Below are 17139 nucleotides of genomic sequence, written 5' to 3' on the forward strand. Positions count from 1 at the left end.
ATGTGTCAATTTTCATTTCAACTTTCCAGTCAAAACAAAGTCACATAATATTGAAATGAGTTATCTCAAAATATTACGCCCTGGAATATCTGTTTATAAATGTTACACGACATCGATATTCACTAATAATTATCCTAGATACCTATTTCATGTGACTGATTTCCACCATGGACAAAAACGAAATTATAAAAATTTTGGACATAATAAAAATGAAAAGTTGCCACTTTTTTCTAAAATATGGTATTCTTTTATATTGATTTCATTCATTGGATCATGTATCGACTATAGATGGTAAGTGAGATGTAATAAGCGAAGGAAGGAAGCAGTGTTTTGTTCAATATGTCACAGAGATCCTTTCCTACCATATTAACTGATATCCTCTGAAAGTAGTTTTACTACTTTAACTTCAGATATATTAAAATATATTATCAATCCCTAGGAAAATCGAATCAGAAATTTAGTTTATTATATAATTATTTGCATTTAACACAAAAAAGAAAATACTGTATACTTTCAACTCGTGTCAGTATCAAGACGAGCATATCCAATTTTTTTTCCAGGTTCAAACACTTTTTTTCTGTTAGAGCTGAAAGTGAAACGGTAACGGAAGGAATACAATTACATAGTAGAATAGAGAAAGACTCTGACGATGATGATGATTCGAAGACAAAAAAGCAAAGAAAAGATAAAGTGGGCTTCCGAGATAGAAAAGTAATATAATTTAATTTATTAACTTTGAATTATGCTTTTTTTGTAAATTTGGGTCTCTCTAATGATTTTGGTATTTTGTTTGAACAGTATCGTTAAAAATGAGCATGAACAAGAAGAAAGTTGGTTCCAGAAATATAACAGTAATATGTAATTCAATTATCCAAATTAAATTCTATTTTTGCAAATTTGGGCATTTCTAATGATTTTGTTAGAAGTCTAAGAGACTGTAAATGCCAGACCTTCGTTATTTTATAAAAGCTGGAAGTTTCTCACATAGGTAAGGAACGAACCATTGGCTACTGTGAAGTTTGAATCATCGTCATGGTTTTGGCAGGTAACAGGTAGCAATAGTGTGTAGTAGCTACAGTTCAGTTGAAACGTCAAGAAGAGTACTTCGACCGCGCTACTGAAGATGACTGCCGCAGTTGCAGTTGAAACGTTTGGAGATTGTATCCAAAGAAGACTACAGCGAAACCCGGAAACTAACCAAAAGAGTAGCTAAATAGTTTCGACAAAACTAACACCAGGCCAGACAAACTTAATAGCAACATCATTAAGAAATTGAAATGTGCTTTAATGTGTACTTATTTTCAGCAGTTTGCCAATTGCTATTAGGACCAAAAGGAGTTGTTTGCACTGCTATTGAGTTTGTATTTGTATATGTTTATAGTGACACTATATATTTGTTTTGTATTCATTTTGTATGTATTAGTTTTCTAATTATTGTTTTTTGAACTTTGTATTTTTCAATTATAATTGGGAGTACGTGTTAAATAAAATAAATAAATCTATTTAGATGTATATTGCATGATGCACGCAACTACATTAACTTTTAAATTTATCGGGCCAGGTGTTAGAACTGTTAAACTGTCCGGCTACTGGGGAAATATTTTCTTGGAGTTACCCAAATAACATATAATAATGAAAAGTTTTATTGTATCTGGCGAAGGATTTTTGACACTTTTGCTACCTGTTCATTGCCAAAGCCATGATGATGCAAACCTCACAGTAGCCAATCATTCCCTGTCTATGTTGGATGATGCACCTTTGCTACCTGTTACCTGCTAAATTATGATAAAACTTGATAGTAGCTCATCGTTTTTCACATATATTGGGACCATGGGCTGATGAACTTTCAGCTTTTAAAAGATAACAAAGGGCTTTTGTTCTATTGGAATTACCAGGCAGATTTCAAACTTTTTAATAAAATGGAGAACGATGGCTCCATAACTTCTTTATATTCTGTTCTACTATCATGATGTTTCATTTGAATCTTATACTCTTCACCATTGATTAGAAATGACTCTTTTTAATCATTATTGTTCCTTTTTCTGGTCACAAATTGCTCTTTTATTTTCTATTTACCATAATTCTTAGAGGGATTCATTTAACTTTTTGATTTTATTAAAGCCAATGAATTTTCAGTAATGGACCTAGCCACTATTTTTCTTTAGGATACAAAAACTATTCTCCGCCGTTGTAGCAACTGTGTAAATTTTTTTATGTGCTTTTTATAGTAATCATGACAGTACAATCTAATCAGTGTTTCATTAAAATTGAAAGGGGGATATGTTTAGGAGTGATTATTTTTAAATCTAAAGTAAATGGAACTTCAAACGTTCAAGCCAGTCTCTGTATACCTACACAGTAGGTTTAATGGACTGACGCTTATCAGAAAACAACTACTCCCCTGGCTAATACCACGAAGGGCGTTGGATTATATCCGACTCTTTCAGTTGTATTGCCAATTGCATATGCAGGACATTTTCTGTGAAAATTCCTGCACTGACGCCTGTCGGATATAATCCAACGCCCTTCGTGGTATTAGCCAGGGGAGTAGTTGTTTTCTGATAGGCGTCAGTCCATTAAACCTACTGTGTAGGTATATAGAGACTGGCTTGAACGTTTGAAGTTCCATTTACTTTAGATTTGTTTACAGCCAGTCTTCAAGCATAGCCCACTGACTAATAAGAAAGTGATTATTTTTTTGGAAAAAAAGTTTCTGGCTTTCTACTTCCCCATCTTTATGCAAAAAAGTTTGGGAATCTTCCAAAGAAAGGAAGAAAGCAATCATTTTCATTTTGAACTCTACAAAAATGTGTAAATGTGCAAAGAACTAACTTTCAGACACAAACTGGAAGAAAAAGCTCTGCTAAAACAACTACTTTCATATAAACATCGAATAACACGAAAAAAAGAGTACTTTCGAAACAACTTCTATGAGATCTTAGAATTGTGAAAATTATGTTGAATGTACAAATAAAAAAGGTGAAGTATCCACACATAAATACAGAAATTACTATTTACATATAAAGCCATAGGCTTTCAGTGCCGGAAGTACAATTGAAGAGAATATCTCTTTAATACTATTATACTAAGAAAATTTGGTGACGGGTCCATTACTTTTTATGCTCCCTATAATTTCTTAAGAACTTGACTAATAATCGAATCAGCAAAATCTTTTTCTTAGAAACAGCTCCAATTATTAAACCACGCAAAACCATTTCTTATACTTTCAATAAATGGTGGAAAAATCACGTTCGTAAACGAGATTGAGTATTTGGGTTTCATGCTAGATAACACTCTTTCTTTCAGCGTCCATTTTAATTGTATTTCGAAAAAGATATATTTCTTTACTAGAGTCTTATCTGAGCTATCTTTATATTCTAGGTTAACGTTTTATAATACAATTATTCAACCTCACCTGATTTCTGTGGAAGTATATTATATTCCTTTGATGCTAACAAAATTTCAAGTCTACAGAAATTGCAGAATCGAGGAATGCATATAAACTTGAGGTGTAACCGATATACAAATACTATTTTCATGTTGGACTCATTAAAATAGTTATCAGTATCACAGAGATTATATTTGACATCTAAGATTTTCATTTTTAAAGTCTTGAATAAGTTGATGCCAGAATATTTAGTTCTCTAATCCATAATATTAAACAAGAGGAAATACAGGACAACAACTTCACTTACCAAAATACAATCATACTAAGTCAACGAAATCATTATTTTATATTTTATAAATGTATAATTCATAATTATATTTATACAGGGTGTAACAAAATAAATGTTAAACATTTAAGGAGGTGATTCCTCATCGAAAAAAGGTAGTATTTTTCATATAAAGAAATTTGATTGGAGCATATCTTGTTAAGTTACAGCCCCTTAAAGAGGGTACATAAAATTTGTATAACAATTTTTTTCACAAGCACTAAAAAAGTTACAATATTGAAATTAACCTGACGTTTTGTACCACCAAAAAGACACTTAGCCAGATATTTATTTGGTTTACCCCATGGTTGTAAGGGGTGGAAAACGCAACCACTAAAATTTATTTCCAATGTAACTTTTTGTCTTAGTATTTGTTTACCATTTAAAAATTTATTTCCGATAGCCTATTTCATTCTAAACAAAAAATGTCTCTTGGGTTTTTTGCCCAAAATAAACCAGTTCGCAGCAAACAATTATTTTAGGAACCACTATAGAGATACATCGTCATAAATGCGAAAATACGAAACTAATGTATCTAGTAGGTTGCTATTAGCGATAGTGACAATTAAATTGGTATGACGCTATCAGTTTGTGAATTTTCGAAATTGAATTAATACTAATTGTGTGTTGTTCTGTTCTTGATTTGTTACTTGTTATTAAAATGGCATACACAAATGAGGAAATGGCTGATATGCATTACGTTTACGGTCTGTCGCAGGGGAATGGGTTAGAAGCTTCTAGAATATATGCTGAAATTTATCCTCAACGGTAGCATCCTTCACATAGAATATTTGCTCGACTTCATCAACGATTACGAGAATATGGTTCATTCGACAAAAGAACACAGGATTGTGGTCGCCACCACAGCTTGAGGAAGCAGTACTCAATTTGATTGAAGAACAACCTACTACCAGTACTAGAAAGATTGCTTTCCAGCTAAATGTTGATCAAATGACGGTATTTCGAATTTTAAAGGAACAACTCTTATACCCTTACCATCTGCAACGAGTACAGGCACTGTTACCGCGAGACTTTCCGAACCGTCTTGAATTTTGCAATTGGATGCTGGAAATGATTAGAAGAAATTGCGACTTTCTGAAGACGATAGAATTCACAGACGAATGTAGTTTTTCTTGGGACAAGATTATTCATTTTCATAATTACCACATATGGGCTGATGAAAACCCTCACGCTATTGTCGAAACAGTTTTCTCTTAATGTGTGGCTCGGAGTTATTGGGAATAATTTAATTGGGCCTCATTTTCTACCTCCTCGATTAAATGGTGAGGCATACGTTCAATTTTTAAGAGAAGTGCATCCAGTACTGCTGGAGGAAGTTCCTTTGGGCATCAGAAGGGACATGTTTTTTATGCATGATGGGGCTCCCGCCCATTTTAGTCAAGTAGCACGTCAGCATTTAACTGAAACATATGCAAATCAGTGGATAGGTCGAGGAGGACCACATAACTGTCCCGCTCGATCCCCGGATCTCAATCCTCTCGATTTTTCTATTTGGGGCCATTTACAGCATTTGGTTTATCGTACTCCTGTTCGCGATGTAGAGGACTTAAGAAACCGCATAATCGATGCGTGCAGGGTAATCACAGAAACTCCAGGAATATTTGAGCAAATACGTAGCTCAATGCGCCGACGTCTAGACGCATGCGTAATGTCTGAAGGTAGACATATTGAACATTTACTATGATTTCTACATGTTGTGTGTTTTGTTATTAATAAATTAGTTTTGTTTATTACCCTTTAATCGTTTAATACAGGTACTAACTACAAAATAACAATAAATCCAGTTCGCATTTATGACGATGTATGTTGTTCGTAAAATATTTTTTTGCTGCGAACTGGTTCATTTTGGGCAAAAAACCCAAGAGACATATTTTGTTTAGAATGAAACAGGCTATCGGAAATCAATTTTTAAATGGTAAACAAATAATAAGACAAAAAGTTACATTGGAAATAAATTTTAGGGGTTGCGTTTTCCACCCCTTACAACCATGGAGTAAACCAAATGAATAACTGGCTAAGTGTCTTTTTGGTAGTACAAAACGTCAGGTTAATTTCAATAATGTAACTTTTTTAGTGCTTGTGAAAAAAATTGTTACTAAAATTTTATGTACCCCCTTTAAGGGGCTGTATCTTAACAAGGGATGCTCCAATGAAATTTCTTTATATGAAAGATCCTATCTTTTTTTCAATGAGGAATCACCTCCTTAAATGTTTTACACTTGTTTAGTTACACCCTGTATAAATAAGTCTATCCCCACTTCAATATGTTTCTGATAAATAATATAAAAAATAATAAGATAATTTTAGAAAATAAAAAAATTCGAAGTTGGAGCTGTTTCAGAGTAGTAACGAATATTTCCTGTCTCACATATTTCTTGGCCTGCCTATATTTCATGATTTTTTTTTCTATTTGTTTTTTCTTTCCATACCTCATGATAGATAATAGAGTATGAAAATCGAATGAGAGCTTATTCCACACCCGACAAGATTTTCAGATATTTTTCGACAGTAAAAGTAATTCAGAGTGATACGTCAGAAGTTTACATGACCCCAGATGATTTTCTCAGGGCCATAACACCAGGAATGAAACAACCTGATGGTAAATAATAAGTGCTTTCGTGCTATTGCTTGGTGTTGGATCATACTAATCTTCTGCGTCTCTCATGTGTGGAGTAAGCCTTAGCAATAAATGAATAATGAAATGACGCCTTTTGTATCGTTGAGTTTCTGCTTGATTGATAAAAGGGTTCATATATCATCAAAAACATTTATTCAGTAACACTTTTGCCGCTCCCATTTTGAATTGAAGTGACATCTACTAGCGAAGAAAAACCAGAAACTATACAGGGTCCTGCAACAGTGGCGCGGTGTTCCATATCTCAATTTAGGAAACAGGTAGGAATCTAAATTTCTATAATATCACCTCATTGCACGAGCTCGACAAAATAAAAATATTGGCGGTCACACAGGGTGTTCAATTTTTTCTGGGCGGATCCCAACTGTGTTTTTTCAAATGGCAACCTATATTTTTTATTGCTTTTTCGGTTTCTACATAGAAAATAAAAGACACTTTATGTATATCTTCACTTCGAAAATATTGACAGTTTTTGAGATATCTAGCATGACAGGTTTTTTTTTCCAATATTCGTTACTCAGAATATTTGAAATTATAAAGAAAAATGCTTTTTTAAGAAAAACTATTGAACCTAGGCATAGGGAATACTTAATGAAATTTGTAGAGGTTTCGTTGGCGCTCCTTATGGATCAATAATATACAGGGTGTTCCATTTAAAATAAGGAAGATTCTGCAAATTTTTATTTACAATATGTGGCAAGCGGTTTTTCATACCCTGTATATCACAGGTAGATTTCAGATATATCGTTTGAGAGAGTTACCAATGTAGAATATTTGACAAAAACAAATTCAGTTGGACTTTGCATTACTTTATAATTTCAAATATTCTGAGTACCTAACGAATATTGGGGAAAAAAACCTGTCATGCTAGATATCTCGAAAACCGTCAATATTCTCGAAGTGAAGGTATACATAAAGTGTCTTTTATTTTCTATGTAGAAACCGAAAAAACTATAAAAAATATAGGTTGCCGTTTGAAAAAACACAGTTGGGATCCGCCCAGAAAAAATTGAACACCCTGTGTGACCGCCAATATTTTTATTTTGTCGAGCTCGTGCAATGAGGTTATATTATAGAAATTTAGATTTCTGTTTCCTAAATTGAGATATGGAACAGCGCGCTGCTGTATGTTGATCCCGACTTCGACTAATTAAAGTATCAACTTTGGTTAACGATGTATTTTCAGCTTGTTCACTATTTTGTTATGGTCTTATCTTATAATGATTAGATTAAATAACTTGATTATTTGGATTTTTCTCTGCAATTCTTGTCCCAAAATTGAATATAGATTTGAATTCGAAAGAAAAATTTATTTGAAAATATAAAAATAACCAACTTACTTCTGAAGTAAAAAATTTCTCCGAACAACACAGACATTTTTTCATTAGCAAACCTTCTCAGTTTGTTGTGGTTTAAAATTGGCATAATAATCATTCTTTTTCATGCATGTGCAACAGATAATCGAATATGAAAATCGCATTAGACACTATTCGACACCAGACAAAGTTTTTCGCTACTTTGCCACTCTGCAAGTTCAAGGAGCTACAGTTGATCAGCATGAAATTTTCATGACACCTGATGATTTTTTAAGATCCATGACTCCTGGTTTGAAACAACCTGACGGTTAGTCTTATTTCAGTTATCAGTTTGTAGATGATTTGTGGGTGTTGTTTTAGTAAATAATATCTGGTAGTTACATATATAGTTTATCTGTGCATTTTTCTGAGAAACCCTCGTCAGCTAGTCTACATAATGATAATAATAATGATTTATTTTCCCTAGAAACATGCATGTTTATATAAGGTCTTTCTTTAGGCGCTTCCCATCTCTAAATTTAACCCTTTCGCTGCGCATAGGACGAGAATCGTCTCTCGTACAGTTGACAGTTTTTCTGGCGTTTGCGAACATACTCGTCTGGAGCAGTATAGTCCAATGGGATATGCAATTTAGGGAGAAATTAAATATGTTATGTCACCGAAACAATGTTTTATGATAATGAATCATTTATTAAAATAACAATTAAAGTTAAGCATTATTTATTTCCCTGCAATGCAAGAAGAATACAATATATTAGCAAGCTCACACATGTACCACGTTGTTATCGACGCGCCGTAGACAATTTGCACGAAAAGCGCCGTTGCCGGCTCGTCGCCGCACTACAAAATAAGTTGCCGCGAGAATTTGCGGCTGGAGCAGTCAGATCTTATTTTACTTTGAAATGCGAGTTTTCTCGTTAGGAGCAATAGAACGGCAAACGAGAATACTCGTCTTGAGCAGCGAAAGAGTTAAATAACACAGAGTGAGATATCATCGAAATTTTTTATTGATGCCATTATTGACGTATTGATGCCATTATGTGTGGAATATCCGCCACGGCTTCTCTGGGTGTAGCGCATCCGAAACGTACAATTTTCCATTACTCTGGCGCATAAATCAGGCTTAATTTGACCAGTGGCGTGGGTTATGTTGGTTTCGAGGACAGCTGTGGTCTGTGGCTTTTTCACAAACACATGCGACCCCCACAAGGAAAAATCTAACGAGTTCAAATCGCACGATCTCGGTGGTCAGTTCACATCACTTCCACGTGAAAGGACCATTCCCTCAAATCGCTCGTGCAGAATATCTAATGTGGCATGAGCTGTGTGGTACTTGGCGCCGTCCTGTTGAAACCACATGTCGTTGGTGTTCAGATCATCCAATTCAGGCCAAAAGGTAATCATTGACCTATAGTGCTCGCCGTTAACAGTGATGACCTCGCCAACGTCGTTCTCAAAGAAATATGGACCGATGACGCCGCCAGCTCAATATCCACACCAAACAGTGACTTTTTCGGGATGCATTAGACGCTCTTGGATCTCATGTGGATTGGTAGTGTTGCAAATTCGATAAATCTGTTTGTTCAGGTGCCCATTCCCCCAGAAATGGGCCTCATCGTGAAAATGATTTTTCGATGCAAATTAGGGTCAGTTGCTAACTGCTCCAGAGGCCATTCAGCGAACACACGTCGTTGTTTAAGTAAGTTGAATTTTGTACGGGTGCAGGCCTAAGTCACAACGCAAAATTCGCCAAGTTGTGGTCTGCGAAAGACCGAGTTCTTGTGAGCGACGCGAAATCGCCTCGGGTTCTCCTGCACACTCTCACAGAGAGCGGCAATGTTTTCTGCAGATCTTGCGTATCGTCGATGTAGGTACGTGTGTTGGTCGATCATTTACTGAATCAGAGGACTCAAATTTATCCTTGTTCGATTGATGACCTATTTATTTTGTAGAAATTCATTTTGAATATAGAATAAAGAAAATAACTTTTGTCTAATTTCTACTAAGTTTATTATTTGTTACGACCGGTTTCGGTTTATTAGACCATTTCCATTATTCTATATTCAAATTTATCCACCACATTGCCAGTAGTTAGATTTGAATGTTTTGAACTTGATTTTGACCAAATAAATAAAGGTACATAATTTGAATTTATGTAAGGATGACAAATCTTATACATGTTGATTATAGGCTCGATGTAGTTTAACTGAATTCACACTTTATAATTTTGTTTTGGAGTTTTTTAATGGGTTAAAATAAGGAATTTGTTGCCAATTTCCCATAAAATGATTTTTTTAGAATTCACAGCTACGGTAACCATTCCAGTGGATGTTTCCCTACCTGATGATGTAAATAGAAGAATTTTGAATATGGTTCATGAAGACTTAACCAATCAACCTAATAATTTACTAACTTTCAGACTTTGCACCATCTACTGAATCATTAACTTTTGATAATATGCATGTTTTGCCTTCGCACCACTTTTTTTTTCCTCTAAAAATTACTTAACCTCGTCAAGAAGGAAATCACACCGAGGGTGGAAGTATCTGAACTAAAACTAAATACTTCATAGCAGTTGTCATACTAAAGGGTTGTAACCTCATCTTCACTTATGTTCCCATTCATACACGGACCGTTGAATCGATTTTTAGTTATTTGGCTGAAGCGGGATTTCAAAATAAATAAGCTGGTAGGAAGTACATAATCATTCAGCCAAAATTTATGGCTGGGATGATCAAAATTGAAAGTTGCATGTTCTCCCAGATTGCATGAAGAAATTTTCTTGAATTAGAAGGCCATTCAAATATATTTCCTTTTTTAGGTTATGGATTGGATCAGTATAGGCGATATGACCCTAAGGTAAGAAATAAAATTTTTAGTACCTGTCTCATTTCTACTATCCACATTTCACATTCTGTATTTTTATCCAAATAATTAATTTACCTCTGTAAATAAATCTCGTCTATTTTTATTTTTTCAGCACAGTTTACAGGTAATTACCCTCTCTCTGTGGAATGTCTTCTGCCTGCATGTCAATTTTTGTATAGCATGATATTAGTTTAACAATTGGCTTATGAATTAGATTTTTTTTTTCATTCAAAATTACAACGCAAATTCTCATCAACTTGACAGTTGAGTAAAATTTTTAATGCCGTAGTTTAGATACACTTGAAGTCTGTAGAAGAATGTTTTTAATAATATTTTATTCTTGATGTTGAGGTGAATTTCAAATTTCAAAGCTTATTCAAGGTGGGAAGATGGAAGACTTATAGAAACTACAGAAAAATAGTATTTCTATGATGGGGTAAGAATAGAGAAAATAATACTGGTCATTTCAAAAGTTTTTTCTGTTTTTACGAGTCTACTTCAAACCGTAATATCTCAGTGAATACGTATTCAAGTTAATCGAAATAAGCGCCATTTGAATCAGTACACTTCTGCCAACGAAACACAAGTCGATTGATTCCGTCAGCATAAAAATTGAGTACTCGGGATTCGATGAGGTCGACGAAGACCGTTTTTGCCGGGTCCTGATTGGCGACGGATCTACCGGGGAAAAAGTTATCGAAGTGCTTGAAAAGATGGTATTCGGATGGCAAGAGGTCTGGGGGGTTAGGTGGGTGAGTATGATGGGACGATGATTTGTGAAACGTCCGGACGGGCGTTATCGTTGAGCAGGATCGGACCTCGTATGTTGACCAATGTCGGCTGCTGCTGATGCAATTTTCAGTACATAACGACGTCATAAGTAACGAGTTTCGAAAAAAATTAAAAGCTTCAATGTATGGGGTACAAAATTCTCTATCGATTTGTATATTCCACGACACAGTTGTATACATTTTTATCGAGATGTGAAGCCACAAAAACTCATGACATTGAAACTGACAAAACTCTTGAAACAACCTAATATAATGAATTATTGTTACCAGTGTATCCTTTTTTTTAAATAAAAAGGTGGAAACACCTTAAACATAGATTATTGTATTTGGAGAATCTCAGATGTGAAAATTAAGATTGCTATCATGACCGCGACCGCTTTTCTTGAGTTTCAAAGAGTCGAAATGTCATGACTTGAAATGGGTATCGTTTCGAAATACCGTATTCTCGATATCACAAGTGGTCTTGGAGTAAAAACAGAAATCACAGCCTGGAAAGTCAGTGCTTTGGAATGTCTATAATGTTGAAGGTTTTGTTTGTTCATTAAACTTTATACCAATTTAACTAAAATGAGAATGCAGAAGAAGCCATAGCATTTTGACACAGATGTTCTTCCATTATGCGAATTCTTCGAAATATCTAATCGCAAATTCAAGCAGTAACAAGGCTTATTTAATGTATATAACTGAGTAGATTTTGTTTTGAGTTTGTCTGTGGACATAATGGCACAGATATGTCTAACTTGTGGTCACGAAAAATAAATAATATTTTATTGTTTTTTTTTATGGGTTGAAAACGTAATTTTTGGTGAAGAAAAACGTTTTGGCTTTATACTTCTCTATCTTCATCACATTTTGTGGAAGGAACAAAGAGTTTTGTAAAACTCATGAATCAGGACATCTCTGGTTATGAAATATATTGCTCTATAACTTATTGGGAGTATAATTTTGAATTTTAATAATATCTTAAGTTATTCTTCGTTAATGTCAATGATGATGATAATATATCCCTGATTCAATTTATTCACTTCGTGTACTTTTTTGATTAGACGGTACAGCAGAAACTTGATCTTACTCTAGATGAAGATAGTATATTTTACAAATTGGGCAGTTCCGGACTCATTACTTTTTCTGACTACATCTTCCTGTTGACGGTATTGTCAAGTAAGTACAAATTAATTTTATTTATTTATTCGATTGACCTAAAACTGAATAGATGATTTCAATTTTAAAGATTTCGATTAAGAAATACTTTTACTCATTTTTGTTTACTCATATTATAGTGTTGACTATTTTGATAACTCTTGTGTTGACTAAGCAATATGAAAAAGAAATGAGAATTGAATTCGTTATTTCAAATATTAGTTTGGATTAATGTAAATTCTAGGAGGAAAAAAATATGTTTGACCAATGTACTCAAGTAGGGATTGTGGTTTTATCTTTGTTGTATTATTGATTTCTCTTATAAATTGTTTCATCAACTTTCTAGGTCTTGATGTTTGTTGATCTGTTGTGTCAAACTGATTATTGCGTTGAACAATTGTTGATTCTTGCTAGTGAAGTAGAAGCAAAAAAATAACTATTACTCAAAGCCCCTAACCTTTATATTGGAAAAAATATAGAGATGAAACGGATAGCAGTTTAGCCGGATACCGGTCAACCTTGAAGCCGGATATTCGGTCGCCGAATATCCGACATTGTTGTCATTTGGTGCATCGCAAGAAGAATGCTAGCATAGGCGGCGTGCGAATGAGAGGGCGGACGGTCCAATTCTCAACTTTTCCTTATTGAAAATTTCGAAGTTAACAATTGATTCATTTATTGGCTTATTGTATCGATTGTAGTGCATCTATCTTTTAGCACCTTGCAGCAGTGTGTACAGCAAAATACTTTTTTCTGAAGCTGGCCTTATTTACGAAGACAAGCGAAACCGCTTCCTATCTCTTAATGCAGAGAAATTAGTATTTTGTTCGATTGATGACCTACTTATTTTATAGAAATTCATATCGAATATAGAAAAAAAAACCTCTCTGATTTCTATTTAGTAAAAGTTAGACAAAAGTTATTTTCTCTATCCTATTCCCATAATTTGCCCTTAGTGCAGGAAGACTACTAATTCATTTTCTAAGTTGTAGAACTATTGTGTGGTACTGATTGTATTTTTTAAGTGATACTAATTAAATAAAGCAATTAATCACCTGAAAATATATTATTAATATTCCGGTATTCTGCCGGATACTGGATATCCGTATCATCTCTATAAACTAGGCTGAGCAAGCAAGGTTTGAAAACCTAAACACTCTGTAGTGTAGTGATCTTTGATTCGACATTTTTGTAGCGTCTCGTCGTCACTTTGAGATTGCGTTTCGTATGTTCGATTTAAATGGTGATGGAGATGTAGATTGCGAAGAATTTGAGAAGGTTGCCACTTTAATTCGACAACAGACTAGCATAGGATCACGTCACAGGGATCACGCAAACACTGGTAACACTTTCAAGGTAAGAATACTAGAAATTAACTGAAAACTTGAACCAATTGAAGCATTTGTTGAAATTATTACTGAAAATATGAATTCAAATCTCAGTGTCAACTTTCAATACCTGAAATTGATTGTTTGCAATCCTTTCTCTCAATTTTGGTGGACACGGGCGGTTTATGGTGCCAGCGAGGCAAGCAAATCTTGTAGATTAAAAAAAAATGTTATCAACACTATAGGTGTATAAGTGTTCAACAAGATTCAATAATCTAGTCTCTAGTCACATGATCTTAAGGAAATTCAATATGTTTGTTCAAGTATTGATGGCTAGATGCACCTATGGAGAGGCATGATATATTGGCTCTACCTACATCATGGTAATTAAACCCATGATAACATATCGCAACTAGTATTTCTAAAGTGACAACTCAAAAATCGGTATTTTTGAGTCATGACTATGAAAAAAATCGGTAAATATTTCTTTATCGATAATCTAAACTGTATCAGTTTAGATGATCGATAAAGAAATATTTACCGATTATTTTTATAGTCTCATCTCAAGAATGCCGTTTTTTTTAGTTGTGTCACTTTAGAAATACTAGTGCGATATGTGTCTACGGTTTGGTGGCCAAAAATGAAACAAACAACAGCTATTAACAAACTGAGCAGGGTGCAGACTTGCATGTTTGGCTTTGCACATAGCTCAAGGTCGTGTGACGTCGGTCAAAATCAATGCCATTAATTATGTTATAGTAGTGGGAGGTCTTCGACAACCGGCTATAATCTCCTACTATATGATGGAAATCAATTCGGTTCCCTTTTTCAAATCCCTATAGAAAACACATGAAAAAATTGAACATTATTGTATATGTCAAGTTCAGCATATTTCGAAATTGAATGACAATTATTCAAGCATGGGTTTTGAGTTATTTCATTTTTTTTCAATTTTCATTCATTTTGATTCATAGCAATGACAGAATTTATGAAAAAGATAGTGTCTTCATTTATTTCAGGGAGTCAATTCAGCATTGACTACTTATTTCTTTGGTCCAAACCTGAAGCAAAAGCTGACAATCGAGAAGTTCTTAGATTTCCAAGAAAAACTTCAACAGGAAATTTTGAGTTTGGAGTTTAATCGAAAAAAACCGGACGAAAATGGAAATATTTCTGAGGGGGATTTCACTGAACTTCTTTTAGCGTATGCAGGTTATCCCCAAAAGAAAAAAGCTCGTATGTTGAAGAGAGTTAAGAAAACGTAAGAATAAGTAAATTGATGTTATGAATTCTGAATGATTGGTTGATTTTGATTTTATAAAACTAAACTTGGTTATATTCAGTTTCAGAGACCATAGTCTTGGGATATCTAAACAAGATTATCTCAACTTTTTCCATTTCCTGAACAACATCAACGACGTAGATACTGCATTAACTTTTTACCACATCGCCGGAGCTTCTATTGATCAACAAACTCTCAAACATGTAGCTAAAACTGTGGTTCATGTTAACTTAAGTGATCATGTTATTCACGTAGTATTCACCATATTTGATGAAAACCGTAAGTAATATTTTGAGTAATCAAAAATGGGTAAAATTTTGTATACCGTCTACTTGATATTTTAAAATTAGTGGTCTGACAAAATATTCCGAATATATTGATTGGGTAGCAAGCAATCAAAGTCCTTGAATTGGATTTGTTTGTTGGTACAAAAATATTACGACTAGAGATCTGCTACCACTGTTTCAATTCACATATTCAAATGAAATTTTTTATTTCAGTGGATGGCCAGCTGAGCAACAAAGAATTTATAGCAGTCATGAAAAATCGTCTTCTGAGAGGTCTTGAAAAACCCAAGGATACTGGATTCATTAAATTCATGCAATCTGTTCTCAAATGTGCCAAGGAAACAAGACCTGCCTTGCTAGATATTTGAAGTTACTATTATTATAACATGTAACTGACATATTTCTCAATATTATATAATGCAAACATGGACTGTTTCTGATCGATCTAAATCTTATATAGAAAATGAATACTGCTTAATTGTAAATTGCTACAGAGGTATGTTTATAGTATTCTTTTTCTTTGAATTATATTTTTTGTTTTTCTGTTAGCGTTGAATTGAAATAAATATTTATTTATTGTGTTCTTTTGATTTTTCCCAGTTGAATTATGAAGTGAAAATTTCAAATCAATTAATATTTCCTTTATTTTTTTTCACATAACTCGATAGACCATGTCCTGATGCAAAAGGTTTTATTACCAAAAACATTGTTATATCGAAAAACTTTGGCATCTGCTAAACTGTAACGTTGAAAAAAGTGGAATTGTTATGTCTCCCCTGTACTATAATAGTCTCATGCCTGTAAAGTTACATATATATCACGATATGTCAAAAAAATTGTCAGGAGTGTCAAGGAACAAATTGGCATCATTAGAAGATGACTTGAAACTAATAAATCATCCCAGAATTTTTACAGTGGAAATGTCAAAACGTAAAATATCGTGACATAAATGACATTGAGTGTATGAGTGACTTAACTGCCAGGACGTGAATCTCTCCATCTTATTTTAGTTATTGGAATCACTGTTCTCTCTTCATAGGCCAGTCCATATTTTAACGTTACTTGTGTGATACACTGGGAAATTGCGCCAAAGAGGTTAACTAATATTGAATGTTCATATAAATGTTCTCTGGTTTATATAAAAATTGAAATTAGCAATTTACAAAATGCTTATGTTCTACACTGCTGACACTTGTCAATTCCGTTACTGTTCCCATTTTGTCTACCAAAAATAATCATCAGATTCATTGTAAACTATTCAGTGACGTCATTTGAAAGCTTTTAGGAATAATCGGTGAATTTTGTCTGTTGAAAAAAGGATCACGCGTTATTTTGATCGAGCCATATCGAACAGATAGAATGAATACTCTTGCGATAACCATTCCGTAGATATTTATGGATATAGGCTGTTCACGTTAAGAAGAGAATGACGTCATTTTTGGTAATTTTGTATATCCGTTAAAATTCCCACTGAAATGCGTTCAACAGCAATGAAACTAGTAACATTTCATTTTGTAAGTTGCTCAACTGATAGTAAAAGACGTTGCCAAATCGAAACAAACTCAAAAACTGTCAGTCTTTCTTTTCTTTTCAGAACTGATTATTTCGTTTGATAAGACCTGCGTATATTCAATTTGCCTAAAGCATTGTCGAAATAATCCCAACAAATACTAAAAGTGAGTAAGGATAATAGCAATAAAACATATCAACAGTACAAAAAAATTTAAAAGTTCAAAATAGTGCACATGCTGGCAACGC

The 17139-nt window shown here is 33.8% G+C and overlaps 1 protein-coding gene across 2 annotated transcripts; it reads left to right on the top strand.

Moving 5' to 3' along the window:
* On the top strand, positions 1-15964 carry MICU1 (Mitochondrial calcium uptake 1). Of its 2 annotated transcripts, none has more exons than XM_023169915.2 (9): positions 1-291; positions 561-711; positions 7827-7992; positions 10507-10544; positions 12391-12505; positions 13680-13840; positions 14832-15073; positions 15156-15373; positions 15595-15964. In XM_023169915.2, exons 1-9 carry the CDS (start codon positions 56-58, stop codon positions 15747-15749), a joined length of 1482 nt encoding a protein of 493 aa, XP_023025683.1. In that variant the 5' UTR covers positions 1-55; the 3' UTR covers positions 15750-15964. The 2 variants fall into 2 exon arrangements, with proteins under 2 accessions (XP_023025683.1, XP_023025689.1); XM_023169921.2 differs by lacking the exon at positions 7827-7992 and adding an exon at positions 6174-6333 and having other exon boundaries at positions 2-291.
* The last annotated feature ends 1175 nt before the right edge of the window (positions 15965-17139 follow it).

Source organism: Leptinotarsa decemlineata, unplaced genomic scaffold, assembly GCF_025532065.1.
Source record: "Leptinotarsa decemlineata unplaced genomic scaffold, Ldec_3_MD MMD2_tig00000882_RagTag_RagTag, whole genome shotgun sequence".
NCBI lineage: Eukaryota > Metazoa > Arthropoda > Insecta > Coleoptera > Chrysomelidae > Leptinotarsa > Leptinotarsa decemlineata.